General features: G+C 41.5%; 1 protein-coding gene across 3 annotated transcripts in view; it reads right to left on the minus strand.

Moving 5' to 3' along the window:
- LOC119646971 (TGF-beta receptor type-1) overlaps window positions 1–17,948 on the minus strand; it is a 52,855-nt gene extending 34,907 nt beyond the window's left edge. The window contains exons 1-4 of one of the 3 annotated variants that reach the window (XM_038047673.1): window positions 17,179–17,948; window positions 16,766–17,014; window positions 9,358–9,472; window positions 8,758–8,951 (exon numbers count right to left, since the gene is read on the minus strand). In XM_038047673.1, coding sequence (XP_037903601.1) covers window positions 8,758–8,951; window positions 9,358–9,472; window positions 16,766–17,014; window positions 17,179–17,260 — 640 coding nt within the window. In that variant the 5' untranslated portion in view covers window positions 17,261–17,948. Of the gene's footprint in view, window positions 1–823; window positions 970–8,757; window positions 8,952–9,357; window positions 9,473–16,765; window positions 17,015–17,178 lie in introns of all 3 variants that reach the window. The other 2 variants (XM_038047674.1, XM_038047675.1) reach the window with 2 other exon arrangements.
- Between the last annotated feature and the right edge of the window lie 83 nt (window positions 17,949–18,031).

Consider the following 18,031-nt stretch of genomic DNA (forward strand, 5'->3'; position numbering starts at 1 on the left):
CAATGAGATCTGAATCGCAAAGGCTTAGTGCTTTCACAACTAAATTATCCGAACGGAATGGAATGATATAATTAAAATGTCAGGCTTACGTATCATTTTACCCTTATTTATTAATAATAATCGTTGGCGCAGCAATCCATGTTGGATCAGGGCCTTGAAGTATGTTAGAGCACTTCATTCAAGACCGTAACGGTACACTAGGAGGCAATGTGGTCAGCATTGCGCTCGCCCGAGATTATTACCCTGATTTGACTCAGGTACTCATTCACAGCTGAGTCGACTGGTATCCGACGTCAAATCACGATACAAATTCCACTGCCACCAGTGAGATTTGAACCGCGACCTTCCGTACGACAGCCTTGCGCTCTAACCACTCAGCTATCCGGAAAACCCTTATTTATTAAGAACTTCAAATGTCATTATGGAATCTCCTCTCCATTTGGTAAAATCGAAATAATATGAGATCAAAAAGAGAACATTTGTAAAGAACAAAAAATAAGAATGAGATATTCATCTTCAGCATTCATCACTTAAAGTTTGATAAACTTGGCCATATATGCAAACTTATCTGTGCAAAACCAATAAAACATCCTCGAAAATAAGATATCACAGAAACATTCTCCTTAGCAATTACTACACGCACAACATTTCACAATGAAATTATTGATATTCCAAAAATAATCAAAAATCAGTATTTTCAAAAATTCTTCATCGCAATGAACACGTAAATATTTAGTGTTCAGATAATTGAATTTTATTATCAAAAAATAGTTAATATAATGTCTAATTGGTTTGAATCTAAATGATTGTTTAGTATGAATACCTCTTGCATATGTAGCCATATCCAATAATTTATTGTTATTGCAGAAATCTGTTTCACAACATTCGATTCTATAGACCTTTCTTTTCTCCTTAGATGCTAAACACTCCATTGGCAATCTATCTAGTTCATATTTCTTGGGATGACACCTAAATATGATTTTGGTTTGTTGTATATTTTTTTTCAAATTTCATGTCATGTTAAAAGTTTCTAACTTAAAAACGAAATAATGGAAATTCGAATTTGTCGCTTTGTTTGTGCAAAACGAAAATATCAGAACTAAAAGAAAAAAACATTTCTAAATAGAGAATTAACTGATAGAATTGAATGAGAGAAGATTGTGCTAATTCGGAATGAACGAGAGAGAGAAAACAATGAATCTTCTTGTACATGATCAAATTTTATAGATGTGAATATTATTCTACTGCAGGAAAAATTTTGACATTCTTATGGTGCAAAAGCTACACGTTGATTTGAAGTTATTAACAATTATTGAATTCATATACATATTATTTGGCAAACTAATAATGATGTATGTACGATGATATTATGTAAAAAAATGTTTTTATAGGAAACGATTCGCAAAGATGTATTTTCAAATTGTAAAAAAAAACACAATTCAAGTTAATGTCATAGGAAATTATTATAAGTCTCATTGCGTGATATTATTGGGCTCTTTTTCTATTAAATAAAAAAAAACATACTTAAATGGAACTCTAAACAAAAACAAATTGAAACAAAAGGATACAGAAAAAGGGTCTGAAAACGAAATGAGGAAACTAGTTCAGCATTCTTTTATTAGTATTTAGATCAAACGGAATAATACTTTTATAATTTGAACGATTACCATTGCAAAATTATACACTTATTCTAGGCGGGACGGATTTCATTTGCTATCAATAATCTTATGATGTAGAAACCTAGAAAAGACAGCAACTTTCGAACACTATCGACCGTTCATTTTGTCCAAACTAAGATCCGCCTCTCATTCTTACTTTAAATGGAGATGAACAATGAGTGGAATCAGATTTGGTTGTATCTTCAGTTTTTTCGCAATAAGAAACGTAAGATTTATTAGAAAAACCTTCAACATAACCTTTCATCAAAATTAATTTCAAAACACACCTCATTTTGGAGTTTCAAAATAAAATTATGACAAGAAGCCAATAAAAATTTTACAAGCCAATGGAAAAGTTTTAAAATTCCATAGCATGCGAGGACCCGCTCGCCAAAGACTTTCTCGGTTCGTGCTTTACTTAGATCAACGACGCCTAGGGGGCGTAAAATTCCCAAAGTCTACCTAGGATATCCATGGGCAATGAGCAAATCCCTTCTACTCCGCAGCTGGGGCTCAAAGTCAGGAACGCAAAATTGGACGACGAACTGGCCCAGTCGACGCCGCCCGAGAGAAAGACATCAACTTCGCATTAAAACAGGAGCCCTTCATCGTAGGAGCTTGAAAATCAACCAAAGAGGTGAGTCTCTCTTTAATGCTATTATAAACACAAACCTATCGGTGTATAGCAGAAATAGTAAACAAAGCTTCCATTTCACCAGCCCGGAGATAGCCTAGCCTAGTCCTTGATATCACCCTACTAAGCGCCAATTGGGCTTTTGAAATAGAGACCTGGAGATTATCTAGCTAGTGATCCTTCTCAGATCATAGTTGGATGCTGTTCAGTCTAGATCTCTTTATAGAAGTCTCCTAGTCTTCCAGAGACTCCATGAAGAGCGACTGGAGGAAGTTTGGGTAAGTTATCAAGAACAAACGATCCGGTCCAAATAATGGTAACAGTGGCACGACAGACAAACTGCAGTCAAAAGTCGGGATCTGGAAAATGCATTCGAAACCGCCTTCAAAGTCTCGTGCCCTGCCAAATGCAGCAAAAAGACATTGCTACCTTAGTGGAGTGAAGATCTGTTTAATCTCAGGTAGCTGACCAGGAAGGTCTTAATCATTTGCTACAGGCACAAACACTGCAGCCATACAAGGACTGCCTGTAGTACAAGTTACAATTATGTGTCTTAAGAAACTGAAAGGCTTCTGGACGGAATCATCTGGTGAATCCCGGGCTGTCAGTCGCTACACACTTATCCGCCAGCGAGAGGGACTTTGACTCAGAACCTTGATCAGAGGTTACGCAGCGCCAGTCGTGTGAGGTTATCGAGACGGTATAATGCCAATTTATACTCCAGAAATAACAAGAAGTTTTACCGTCGTTTGTAGAGATTTACAGGAGCTGTATTTATAAATTATGGAAAGCGCTTGGGCTGCAAGATGCAGACTCGGCATAAATCCAATTAAAGCGAATCTGATGCTATTTACCACCAAGGCAAGGGTACCTCTTTCCCCCAATGTAAAGTACCTGGATCTTAAGTTAAATTGGAGACTGGACCAAGAACTGAGAGTTAAGAAGGGTTGTGTACCCTTAACGCCTATAAGAGGACCTTTATAAGGAAGTAGGATCTTCAGCCGGGGATGGTTCTCTGGATCTACACAGCCGTAGTTCGTCCCTTAGTGTACCCCTGCACCTCCTATCCATGGATCTCCACAATACGCTGTACAGTGCCGTGCTATCATACTACGGGAGACTCTATCTTGAATAGCGAATACCTACGACCATAGCAACATCCCAGACCAAGTGCCTCACAAAGTCAAGGCATTTCCAACCGAATACACGCATGTGAGCCAAACTTTAAGGAGAATTGTGCTATTAGCTTTCCAAACAGAGCAGAATAGAATATTGGAGACCTGTTGCAAGGTTATGGCGCAATATTTTTCACAGACTAATCAAAGATAATCTGTAGAGTCGGGCCGGGAGTTTTCTCGAATACATACAATATAGTCTAGCCATACGGTCTTCTGATTCGACAGTGTATTACAAGCGAAAGCCCGTCGATTGCTGGGCCATGTTCGGAGCCACAAGCGTAACATAATTATTCCGACCAACAAGCAAGCAACCATGAAGAGTTTGTATGCAGTGGCGATGCTCGAAGTCACTCTCTTCTAGGTTCGCGATCATATGAACAAAAAGTCTCCCCGCGGCTGTCAAGGGTCGAATCTAATCGCACTACTTACTAGCCGCTAACTTTAGATAACGAAGGCTCACTACCTGCACCAAATCGAGAAGAATTTGCCTCTCCTATAATAAAACCCGACCGCAGGAGCTTTTAAGCCAGAGGTATGCAAACGCAGAATTACGGCGATTTCCACGGAGCATTGACCTATAGACACCATGCCGTCCAGACTCGGTATAAACTCCAATTCGCAATGCCAAAGTAGCAGAGAGGAGACACTTCATTTGCGACTGCCCAGCTCTAGCTAGAGCCAGGCTGAGGAAGCTAGGTAAATAATTCTTCGAACACCTTAAAGAGGTCTCTAGTTGTAGACTGGGGAAGCTGCTATCTTCGCAAATGCCAAGGGCTGGGTCTAAAGACCTGGGTCAGCTGGACTCACTCCCTTTGCCCTTCCCACAGTAGTGAGGATCCTAGCAGATTGTGGCATCAAAACACCGCACCACATCGCTTATTGAGCTCCTATCTACCTAACCAATGGAAGGAGTGAATAAGAGCATTACAGTTCAGCGTTTCAGAAACCCAAAAGAGGAATGAAGTGAAAAAGCCACACGGGAAACGCAAATGACGCCTCCCCGAAATAAGGAAAAAAAACCTGATAGAAGAAGTAGGGATGAGACAAATTAGCAGCAGACGAAAATAGTCCCAGAAGTTGGTCAGATATCGACGGTAATTCCTCTACCAGCAAAATCCAATAATCGAAAGAACAAGATAAGAAGACAAGAGCATATTTCCTGCCTGATATCTTTCGAGAAGAGAGGACTTGAACAATAGTGTGGGTCGTATCAAACGCAATAAGGGGACTTGATATGTGAATAAAATAAGTATCAGAAACTGGCAGCGACACGCAAGGTGTGATTAACCATATGAGTGGAGGTAAGAGCTGGAAGGGAAGATAACAAAGTGGAATGCAAGACGCTAGACAGATATCAACGCTGCATTCCAACACAAGGTCATAAGAAAGAACCACAGAGAAACACGTACGGCTATTTTAATTTACTAGCGGAATTGTTGCCTAAACTGATCACAGTGGGCAGTATGAAGATAGGCTAGATCGTGTTCGCGTCCAGGATCACGATCCATGTTGTAAAGGTACTAGAAAGTCTGGTATAAGGAAATGCACTGGAATTAATACAAATTAACATCAACCATTGCAAGGCAGATCTGCTTCTGCAGACAAATCAAAAGTCCAATGTTAAGTGGAAGTACTTTACACTATCCGCTTCCATAGTTATGCGGACTCAATTATCCAGGGTGCCAAACTATAAGAAATACTTCCTGCTATGGAACATCTCAGTTTTGGCAGTAAAGTCCTACCCAACACATGAACGCAAGTGTTCGACGTTAACCCACACGAGCCACAAGCAAAAATTTAACAAATCGACTATACAGAAACAAAAAAGAAACAACCATACACTCATTTTCCCTTGAAACGAGCACTCTCTGCATAATGGTACCCCTCCTACCTATAAAGCTAATATCATTGCGCTACAGGGAATGCAATGGAAAAGTATTATAATTTTGAAGAAGAGCCACCTTCAACATCTACTACAGTTGCCATTCAAAACACCGCGAGCTCGAAACTTGTTTTCTAGTTAGCAAGAGAGCAAAGCTTGTTGTCATCGATTTTAAAGCAATAAATGAAAGGCTAAAAACAATGCGCGTGCGAGGAATAATTCATTCCATAATATCAAAAGTCTATCTCAAATGACAAGGATGCCTAGGTATGAAATCAAAATTGCGCTTTACAAGACAGGAGCCCATATTCAAGCGATACCCTGACATGCCATAAAGATTTATACGGATCCCTATCGTATTAGCATATTGTTTTTATAACGATTGCAAGGTAGCTGCTGAACGAAAATTAGACAAGAAATACTCTTTGCTTTTTTGGCTAAAGTTACATCGTTAAGAAACACATTACAGTATTTCGGGAACTAACTCTCCCTTTCTTCCATATTCTCTGTGCAGAAGAAAGCTAATAAGGGAAATACGGAGAAATTTCGGGGTACTATCGAACCCACATGAAGAAGGACAGTTGTATCAAGCCAATAAGCTTTGTCAAGAATGCGGCAGCTTACACCACTCTGCACCTCTTGCCGTGATAAACAGGGTAATCGAAAGGACATCTGGGAATGCACATCGATGGAAGTAACACCGAATTTATGGTGAATTTATCCAATTTGAGGTGGAAACGAAATCGATAACAACGCGAACGAAGAAATTTGACAGACCCTACTTTAATCAATCAAAATCCTTCCGCTAAAAATCTATCCCTATACGATCAAAGCTCTTACTCCTTGGTCCATATGTTTTTTCCAAAAACTCCAGTCATGAACAAACAAGCTTGTAAACTCTCAGCTTCAAACGATGTCATAGCCGTATCATAATGAATAAAATCAGACTCAATAGGATACAGTTAGTCCAAGTGGATGAGACAAATACTGCCCGGTAAGTCTACAAGGACAATATCTCTTTTCAGTGAAACAATGGCTTATATCAGGACACCAAGAGTTTGTGAGGAATAAAGATCTTGAACTTTCGATTGCGGTAGGATCATACCGCACACCGGTTACAGGGTCGCTGATGATGACGACCGAATTTATGGCACTTTACTGGCTACTCAGATGGTTACTACGTGCAACAATAACGCAATATAGAGAAATGTTGTACAGTTTCGAGCTGGATAGTATGATTGTTGTGTTCAGTTCACAAATATGGTACTGACCGACATTGGAAGCATGATTAGCTGGGTTTTGAGGGGGTGAATTAGGCTCGATAACTTACTTAATGCAATTTAGTGCCTACTTGAAGAGGGGATTCTCCGGCAGGAGAATGAATACGACCGCACAATGATGTCGACGAAAAGTTTTGTGTATCTCGTTGTTATCTATGGTGATGTTTTGGTTCCTGCTTACTATAACAATAGATAACAACGAGATGATACACACGGTAAGAGGAACATGGTCATTGGAAATCCTAGAAAGTCTAGAAATCTCCAGACTACCGCAGGAAAAAAGAACGAACACGGATCTTGGGAACGTCCCATCAAGACTCTTTTTTTCGTTTCATTGAAGCACGGCACAACCAAAAAGTTCAACGCTACAAACCTGTACATAAGGTATTTTACGTAGACCTCTCCATAATGGAGTCAAATAATAAGAATAAAAAGAGACAAATTAGGTTTCTATAGTAGAAATACTCTACTAAATAAATGAGACGGCTTGTAACTCATCAGACGTTGCCGCATCTCTGCCCTGGGAGCAGCGTGGCCGAAGTGGTTACTGGATGTTGTTCGCTCTGGGAGTCCTAAGGCAGCGTCTGATGAGTTGTTCTACCCTGGACGAAACCGCAAATCGTCTCTTTTAAAAGATTAGGTGCAAGCCCAAATCAGAGGTGTCCGTGGACCGCAAGCTGTGGGGAGTAAGTTGCTCCCAAATTAATACAGTTCGCCATCAAGTGTATGATGAACTCAGAAAACGCCCAATTATCAAGCAAACAAACAAAACACACCATATAAATGCGAAATGTTGACGACTTTCGCCAAACCAAAGGAAGGGGAGGCATAGGAAACTCAATACAACCACGAGTTAAATCATGTAACGAAAGCACGAGGACGGAATCCCAACGAGCTAGGATATAGGAAAAGAACTTGAATAACAAACGTGTTATTAAAATTCAGTGACCGCACTGATGCGGTTATGGATCACGTTTTATCGCTAAAAATCTTCCTTGGAAAGCACCCACATCTTCTTTTCAAATGAACAGTTAGATCAAGGGACCATGCTTTCAGAGAGACATTTTAAAAATTTTATCACAGGTACAAAATTGGAGGTCACGATCGAGATGATTGGAGGAAGGACATCCTGAAGATCAATCCCGAAATAGGTTGTAGAGCCTCGAAGACGATCTTCGCTTCTCCTATTTGACCGGTAACAATTGCCTCATTGCATTCAAGAGCATGTCGGTCTAAAATTACTCGGACTAATTTTCCGCTTAGAGTAATATAAACACAAATGACCCAGCTATTCTGCAAGCCCTATGCCGAATCTATGGGTAAACTCCCCAATGTATTCCAAGTTATGATCAAGGATATATCAATGGATAGTCCCGGCAGATCTTAGGAAATTTTCATATTAGCAAACGGGATCCGCAATGGGCATGTAAGCGCAAAATCGACATCTCAATTCACACGAACGATTTGTTCCTCATTTGTATCTTGATCTAGATCGTAGACACTTCGTTCCTGCTGCAAAGAAAATAAATCCTGGCTACAAAGCAGAGCGCTTGCTAAACAAGGAACCTCTTTTACAATAGACTCATTTTTAGAGGATTAAAACTAGAAAAATATATGTTTACTTGCTAAACTACAGTGAAAAGTTACGGTGCTCCCAAACGAGGGAAGATCATGTTGGCCCACTGTAGTTTGAGACCGTACGCTAAAGCTATAGCTAAGAAATAGCATGTTTCAAAGAAAATATACCCGCGATACTAAGGGCTACTCCTTGGATGTGCTAATTACGAAACTGAGAGCAGTAAACTATTCAAAATTGATCAGTTTTTGGGATGAGGCAATAGTACTCTGGATTACAAACTTATTAGAAGTTCCATAATTTTGCAATGATTATTCAAATACCAATGTTCACAATAAAAATGTTATTAATTAGTAGGATATGGAAAAACACACTTATCGATCCTTATTTCTTAAATGAAAACAACAATAAAAAGAAAACTACACGATAATCCATTTAAAATCACACGAAGTTGTTATATTCGAAATTCAAGTTTTCAATTTTGTTTCAAATTTGTTTCCAATTCCAATAGTTTTATGAAATTTTGTACAAACGTAGAAAATAGCCCACCTTCAACGCGCGATTTTAATGCCGTCGCATAATTAATTATGTCCGGTTTTCGAAGATAATTGCAAAAATCTTCTTTATCACAACAAATATGGCCGCCCCTTTTCGATGATGGTCGAGTCGTTGGACCGCGACCACTATTATTATTACACCATATCGGACGGCCCGGAGGAAACGTTTGCGATGTATTTAAGCATCTGATGTTTCGTTTACATCGACATTTATTTATCATTGAGATTCATCAATATTTTTTACGATCGTTTGAATCAAATCAACATTTTATTTGAAAGTAAAGAGAAATAGAAAATAAATAAAGTGTATGAAAAATGAAAAAATTAAAAATAGAATACGATACCATTTCGTTTTCAGATTGTTTTGAATATATCTAAGACTAGGTCATTAACTAAAGAAATCGTTCTAAATAAATTCTCTCAAATTTTCCAAAGTTTCTATGAAAAGTGTTCAATGTAATTCTTGAATGTTCAATTCGAGTGAAACGTTATCTACTTCCTTTCAGCACTTGAAACATGTTTACTACGATAATACTCTCAATACTTTAAAATCGTCTTTCAATGGGTGAAAATAGTAAATTGGAAATGTTACCTATATGAATACAACCATTGGCCTTTCTCATAGGCCATTGAAGTGAAACATAAACCGTCTGTTTCGCATACGTAATTGTCCTCTTTGCATATATCGCAGTGACATTTTAGCAGTCCTGAAAAAGAAAATCGCATATTAGTATATTCATTTTATTGACAGTATCGCTGGATGTGCCAGATTAGAATTGATGTTATTTCAAACTGAATCAATATAAGAGGTTTAAGGGTAAATTAGTAAAATATGGTGTTATGCTTTTATCAGCTTTATTTGAACAGATATCGGAATGGGATGTATTTTGAGACCAAGATTTTGAATAGGCGCACCATCGTGATTTTTTGATTTGATAGGCTCTGAGAGCGACACCCGTTACACTTTTCGAGGCACACCTAGGGGCACTAATCAAGCCCTTTCATTTGATATCCCACATGGCCATATTCCGTAAAAAAAAACGTGCCACCACTTGCTTCATTTCGTTTTGAAGGTGTTTGACTCAATCTGCCATTGCTAGTTTCGAAAACGGATGAATGACAGGTTAAGTATAACCAGCTATAAAGTTCGCCCTTTCTACAGCACCGCAATGGAAACAAAACGAGAGCGCGCGACTTCAAATTGCTCGGGCTTTGACCATTAATGAAATAAGCAGATAATAGCTATCAGTGGTACTTCTTATGGCAAACGTACTTGAAAGCTTTTGGAACTACTTTTGAATGTTTCACAAACCCTACTGATATCACCTTGGAATTTATAAGTCTCATAAGACGAGAATTGCACAGCCTAGAGGATTCTAAAGGAAAAGAGTTTCACGACAAGTTTTCATTATTCCAGGTTAAAGCCGAGAATATTACGATGCCCTAATGATAATGATTCAGTTGAACTCTGACTCTAACTCGGACATCTCAAATCTAAAATTTACCGAAATGTCGTCCGTCTGCGCTCTCTATAATTCTGAGTGTTGGCCGACTATAATAGACAATGAACGGCGTCTTGCGGTAATGAAGACGAAGATGTTCCATTGAACTAGTGGCATGACACGTTTTAATCACATCCGAAATGAGGATAACCGCGATCAATATGGAGTTGCACCGATTGTGAAAAAACTGCGAGTGAGGCATTTTCGATGGTATGATCACATAATTCGCGCTAACGAGAATTCACTTGCCAATATTGGTCTGAACATCGAAGCTAATTGTATGAGACCAAGAGGCCGGTAATAATCTCGGGCGAGCGCAATGCTGACCACATTGCCTCCTACAGTATTCTGTTGTGTACCGTTTCGGTCTTCAATGGAGTGCTCTAACACACTTCAAGGCCCTGATCCAATATGGATTGTTACGCCAACAACGGTGGCTTGATACGCTGCACGGGGATTTAAAAGCCTTCCGGTTATATCCAGATCAGGCATTTGATAAAATAAAATGGCGAAACCGATCGCAACGAGCCGACCCCGCTTGTGTACGCGACAAAGGCTGAAGAAAAAGAAGATGTGCGGAACGACAAGTTCATGATCCGATCTAGGCCTGCCTTAATAAGGAACTCCAGACATCCCGATTTTGCACCGAGGTCCACCAATTCGATATCCCTAAAAGTTGTCTGGCGTCCTGACCTACGCCATCGCTCCATCTCAGGTAGGCTCTGCCTCATCTTCTTTTTCTACTATAGATATTGCCCTTATAGACTTTCCGGGCTGGATCATCCTCATCCATACGGATTAAGTGACCCGCCCACCGTAACCTATTGAGCCGGATTTTTTCCACAACCTGACGATCATGGTATCGTTCATAGATTTCGTCGTTATGTAGGCTTCGGTATCGTCCATCCTCATGTAGGGGACCAAAAATTCTTCGGAGGATTCTTCTCTCGAACGCGGCCAAGAGTTCGCAATTTTGCTTGCTAAGAACCCAAGTCTGCGAGGAATACATAAGACTGGCAAGATCATTGTCTTGTACAGTAAGAGCTTTGACTCTATGGTGAGACGTTTCGTCCGGAACAGTTTTTATAAGCTAAAATAGGCTGGGTGGACCTCAGCATCACGGATCACTTTCTCGGGGGCCAGGTTAAAGAGGACGCATGGTAGGGCATCCCATTGTCGCAGACCGTTGTTGACGTCGAATGGTCTTGAGAGTGATTCTGCCGCTTTTATCTGGCCTCGCACATTGGCTTATCAATTTCATCGGGATTCCGAATTCTCTCATGGCCGTGTACAGTTTTACCCTGGCTATGCTATCATAGGCGGCTTTAAAGTCGATGAAGAGATGGTGCAAGTGATGCCCATATTCCAACAGTTTTTCCATCGTTTACCGGAGAGAGAAAATCTGATATGTTGCTGATTTCTCTGGAGTGAAGGCTCTTTGGTATGGGCCAATGATATTCTGGGCATGGGGCTATCCGGCCTAGCAAGATAGCGGAGAATATCTTATAGATGGTACACAGCAACGTACATAATTGTTGCACTGGGTGATATCTCCCTTTTTATGTATGAGACAGATAATGCCTCGTTGCCAATCGTCAGGCATTGCTCATTTGCTGTCCCATACCTTGAGCACAAATTGATAAATCACTTGGTGTAATTGGTTGCCTCCATATTTAACTAATTCGGCTGTAATTCCAACGGCTCCTGGCGAGTTATGATTTCTAAGCCGATGAATTGGCTTCATCTTGCTGACTTGTTGGTAAAACTTCTGCGCCTGGTGCGGTCGCTTCCTGTACTTAACAGACCTGTTGGTTCTGCCAGACTTCCTTTTTCCGTCTGTGAAGTCGCTTCTCCGCTCGACGGAATTCGTGATAAGTGTCTGCGCATGCGCGCGTCCTTTAAAAATGAAGCATTACTCGGTATGCAGCATTCTTCCGCTCCGTTGCTAGCTTACATTCACCATCAAACCAGCCGTTACAACTCTTTTTGCGGCTGGGGCCAAGTATGTTTGTGGCCGTATTTATGATAACGTTCTTCAGGTGATTATGAAGATCAACACATGGTCAATTTGGTTGAAAGTGGTCCTGTCTGGAGAGGCCCATGTATCTTTGTGGACCGCTTTCCGCGCAAACCAGGTACTTCCAACAAACATTTCTTATGACACTGCTAATTGAATAATCCGCAGTCCGTTATCATTTATATTTTGATGTTAGCTATGGGAGCCAATGTATCGCCTAAATACGGGCTCGGTCCCTCCTTGGCTGTTAAAATCCCCAAGTATGATTTTGATATCATATCTGGGGCAGTCATCGCGGATTCGTTCTACTGCCTCGTAGAAGGTATCCTTCTCCGACTCTGCAGTCTCGTCTGTAGCGGCGTGAAAGTTAATGAGGCTTATATTTCTAAATTTGCCCCGGAAACGCAGAGTGCATAGCCGTTCGCTTATGTTTTCAAAGCCGATAACAGCAGGTTTCATTTTTTGGCTGACTAAGAAACCTACTCCGAGCACATAGTTTACTGGATGGCCGCTATAATATATGGTGTAGTGACTTTTATCCAGGAAACCGGTTCCTGTCCAACGCATCTCCAGTAACGCTGTTGCATCAGCCCTATATTGGAACAGGGTATCGGCTAGCTGCTCATCAGCTTCATCTCTGCACAGGTGGCGGACGTTCTATGAGAAAATGCGCAAATTGTTATTCCTTTGTCGTTTTCGGGTTCGTCATTGTATTATCCGTCCAGTCCGAGGCTCCTGTTGTGGCTTCGTAACTTCCGTTTTCCGTGTAGGGTTGTCAGCCCCACCCAGCCACCAACCTGGAGGACCAGTTGATACAATTTGTCCCGTTTTTAGGCGCGGGAGACTCGCCTTCATCCTTCTCCGTCTGCAGCTTTTCGTTAAGAAAGAGCTCCCAGCGGGCACCACGTAGAGATGGAGATATGGTTTGGTAGTAGAACTGTTGGCGTTGGTTCAGCAGGTTTTATGCTCCATCGTGGGTACCAATCCACGTTTCGCCCTGGGAGCTATACTACGCTTTGACCTTTCCACTGCCCTCTATTTGTTAGAAAACGATGTAAATAAACCATTTGATGGAAATCTCTGTATTGATAATATTCAACCTCAAACGCTTCACACTCTGAGTTTAATATTATTAGCAAATGCGAAGAATTTAGCCTACAACAGATACAAACAAGTCGGGAAACCGGAAGCTGAACGCTTCAGGTATGAAAGGTTTTGTGTATTTCTTATATAAAGACATTTGAGTGTGGATTTGCCCCATTAGTACGAAGCACGTAATATATGCGTATATTATGTGAAAGTATCCACTTTTGGGTGATATTAACATCCATAGACTTGCATTTGCAAAGAAACGACAATTTTGACCTATTATAAGTTTGTTATTAATAGTGTAATTTCCACCAAACTTGGTAAAATCATGCTCTATATTACTACATTACTGCCTACTACATGCCCGCTAGGATGAACTTAAAAATTATAGTGTATTATTAACTTTATTTGGAAGGATATCGGTATGGAGGGTATTTCGGAGCCTAGGCACTATACGAGTATAGTGGCAGCATCTTGATTTTTTTTCAGATTTTTTGGGTGGGTAGTTTCTGAGAATGGGCCCGTTTGATACCCCACAAAACAATATTTAGTGAAAAAAAATTTAAAAACTCCTTTTGCATGTATGGGGACCCCCCTTAAATTCAACGTAAAAGTATGTAATTCACTGTATGCGTGAGCGTTCACAGTTCCGACTGTTCACCAAATTTGGTGTCAATGGCTATAACCGTCTCCGAGAAAAATGTGTTCAATTCCGCTAGTTGGGAGTGGATAAAAAGCTCACTGGCGAAAACGGGTGTCCCTAGTTATTTGACTAAGCTCCTCGACAGTTACCTTTCGGAGAGGACACTTTGATACGACACGGATGAGGGATCCAAGCAGTACACCGTCACTGCAGGGGTACCACAAGGATCAATGTTGGGTCCCCTCCTGTGAAACGTCATGTTATACGTGGCACCATTTTGGGAAAAAGCACTAGCGGAGGGTAAATATGACTTACTGCTTAGTGGCGCTAAAGGTGTGCAGCGCCTTCAGAACAATATCAGGTGACGCAGCGTGTATTATTACGGGATCGATCCCGATAGACATTCTAGCAAGTGAGAAACGCTACCTGTGCGAGAAATGAAAATGAATCCTCCTGAAAGCATGCAGAGTACCGAAAGGCGGCAAGGCGAGAGTAGCTGGAAAGTGGCAACAACGGTAGGATGACTCGCAGAGGGGTCGCTGGACCTACACTTTGATTCCCCGTATTGAGGGGTGGATCCAGCGACGATTAACTACCATCTGACGCAATTGTCAATTATTTTCGTTAATTTTGACGTCAGCATCTTATTTGCATGGCTTAGGATGCGGTAAATTCACACAAAATCGGTAAATTTAAACTGCTATAACTTTAACACTAAAAGCCGGATCATTTTCATGAAACTCGACATGCATATGCACCATACTATCCCCTATGCCGGCGCAAAATTTAGAGAGTCCAACAAACAGTTTCGAAGAACTGTCTCAACGTAATAAATTCAGCTGAACATGGGCACATCAGAGCCACTAAAATTCGCAAATCAGTAGTTTCAAACTGAAAAGCAGTGAATTTGAAAATACATTCCCCAAAAAACGCACTGCCTATTTTCGTTGAAACGAGCTTTACAAGAAGATAATAATAATCGTTGGCGCAACCATCCAATTGGACCAAGGCCTTAAGGGTGTTACAACACTTCATTCAAGACCGTAGTGGTACACTCCGGGATTATACTACCCTAGGTTAGGTGCTTGAACTTCCGACATGCTGACTTGTTATTTGCCAATGGAAGTGAAGTCTCAAAAGACCTCCATGCTATCTTGGTTAACATCCTACGTGATGGCAACACCAAAACGAGTAAAATAACCATAAAAAGTCAACAGAGAGATAAGGAGATTTTATGGTGTTCTGCTTATTTCCCTTAAGTTCCCAGTGAAACATTCATCAAAGCTAACCAATATGCCAAAAGTAAAGGCATGGGGATAATAGCAGGATGTGATGTTAACGCCCACCATATTTGCTGGTAAAACTCCAACAACAACGCCAGAGGATCGAGTCCACTGGACTATCTTGCAGAAAGCAAGTTGCAGATCCTCAATTTGGGTAATGAACCCACTTTCTTCAGCGTGGTCAGGCAAGAGGTCGTCGGCATCATGACGGAACCCCCTGCTATTGCGACTCTTGTCGAAGGATATCAAACGATATCACGCCCTCGGATCATAGCCGCATTGATTTCGTAATTGACATAGACCAACCTCCATCCACTCCATTTCGAATTTCACATCCTTAAGAAGTGGGACATGAAACCTTAGTAGGGTTTTTAACGGAACACTATGGAGAGAAGGAGAAAAACACGACCTGTAATTCATATGCAGCTGTCCGGCCTCATCAGCTCATCGAAAATTCGTCAGATTCGTGAAAGCCTGTGAACGCCGCATGCAAGAGGCGATAAAGCGATCTATCTCCACGACACGACTCTTTCTTGCTGTTTCTGCAGCGTAACTGGCATTATGCCAACTGGGTCCGGAGATTTATATGTGGAACTCCGGTAATTACTGATTTGTGTCCTGTGGCTCAAGTGGTTAGGGCGCTGGGATATCGTAGCGGAAGTTCGGGGTTCAAATCACTGGTTATAGAGGTATTTGTTAGTGTGGATGGTGTCGGATACCAGTCGACTCAGCTGCGAAAGAGTACCTGAGTCAAATCAGGATAATGATTTCGGGTGAGCGCAATGCTGACCACATTGCCTTCTACAGGGTACTGTATTGTAACTTTACGGTCTTGAATGAAGTGCTCTAACACACTTCAAGGCCCTGATTCAATATGGATTGTTGCGAAGATACCTCGGTAAGGCTTTCTTCAACGAGGAATCTGCCAATCGCTCCCCCTAAAAGATGGTCTAAAACTCGCAAAAGCCTGCAAACGCTGCGGGCGGGCATTAAATAGGCGTCCTAGTACAATGTACCTAAAAAAGCGCTGAGTCCTTGGATCTGCAGCTCACCCCCGCTCACGGAACCGGAATATATAATGTTAGCCCCCATTCCATCAGTAACTTTCTACCCCAATGCAGCCTCCAACTCGAATTACTTCACTTAGTTGTTGATCTTTAAATCCAGAAGAATTGACGTGAACATTGACACCGAAGGCATACCATCCATCATTCCCGCATAAAACCCAATGAAGGAAGTAGCCGAGACTCTTAGGCTGCCAGTTTGGCCTCGAATAATTCCAACTGACTCAACAAATTCGCTGGAACACGCTCGCCATAAACAACCTGGCGTGAACTTGACAATAAAAATCGCGACAAGTGCCAAGCGCCGCTAAAACTCTCGCCGCATTTTATTATTATTTCATTGAAGTCGAGCGATGAACTTTCGCTGCCGCCTAATGGCCTACGTAACGTAATAATACTCACTTGTTTTATTCTGTCGTTCGGCACCGGCAAGCATGGGAAGCGTATTGGCCCCCTCCACGTTCGTCAAGTGCGAGTCCGCTGGCGGCGCTGAATTATCGCGGGCGGCCCGATGCCGCTGAGATGACGTCCCCGCGGCCCCAGACTGCGCCTCGCTCCCATCATTCACTGCTTTCGGTGCTAAGGCATTGTCGTCACTCTTACCGGCGTTCGAATCGGCCACACTATTTGGCGACCTGCGGATCGTCGAGGCTGCAACGAAATCGAAAACGAATGCTGCTATCAATTTCACGTCGTTAGAAACTCGCTGGGAATTTGGTTGTTTGCTATTCAAGCGCTCCCAGTGCTTATCAGTGCATTGGATTGCTTTCTCCGCGAAGGCCCGCATTGCTGGAATGCCGTCTGTTTGCACTCACCATTTGTTCGTGCAGCGAAAATACACACGAACGCAATAACAACTGCAGAACCGTAATTTCGGCTGGGTCCGCTGATATGCATGTTTCCCTGGATCTTGAGAGTTTCGTCGGCGTCGACTTAGTCGCGGTTTCTTATCCGCTAATTGGAATCAATTGGGCGCAGCTTTTATTTATTGCTTCCTACGCACGTTGCGCGATATTCTGCCTGGACCGGACCGGCAGGGACTCACATCACACACGGCACAACAGAGGAAACGAAGCAACCAAATCAAAACCAATTGGGAATCTTCCGATTGAACTTTTCCCCAACTACGACAGGCGTAAGACCTGAGGCGAGGTATTTTGAAAAAATCAATGAAAATTGATCGCGAAATCACGATGCAAGCACGTCCATTATTCCTCACATATCCTGCAGTGAAATATCACAAACACTTTTCGCCACAAACCAGATTAGTCCTAATAGACTTAGTGCATACGCACAAAACGAAATGATGCATGAAAATCGAATCTAATTCGACCGCCTTCTAAGACATTGCGCGACAATAACAATGCAATTTTGCACGTGACTTTTCGCGTATTTCCCGAAATCCAGAGCGATTTTCACTTGTCGGGAATGTTATTTTATGTGTGGACAGTCATTTTTACATAGGTTTAGGTAGATTTTGAAATGATTTATTGGGGTATTTAATGAAAATCAAACACATTGCACGACGTACGACACACGATTTTTGTACACAGACGTCGCCATTAATTAAAGTGAAAATTTATTTGGCATATGACAGTTCACTGAACTTGGCGTATGGAATTTCTTTTTCGTAAGGGGTGGTGACATCTAGTTGACAGCTGAAAGCCA

Source organism: Hermetia illucens, chromosome 1 (genome assembly GCF_905115235.1).
Source record: "Hermetia illucens chromosome 1, iHerIll2.2.curated.20191125, whole genome shotgun sequence".
Lineage (NCBI taxonomy): Eukaryota > Metazoa > Arthropoda > Insecta > Diptera > Stratiomyidae > Hermetia > Hermetia illucens.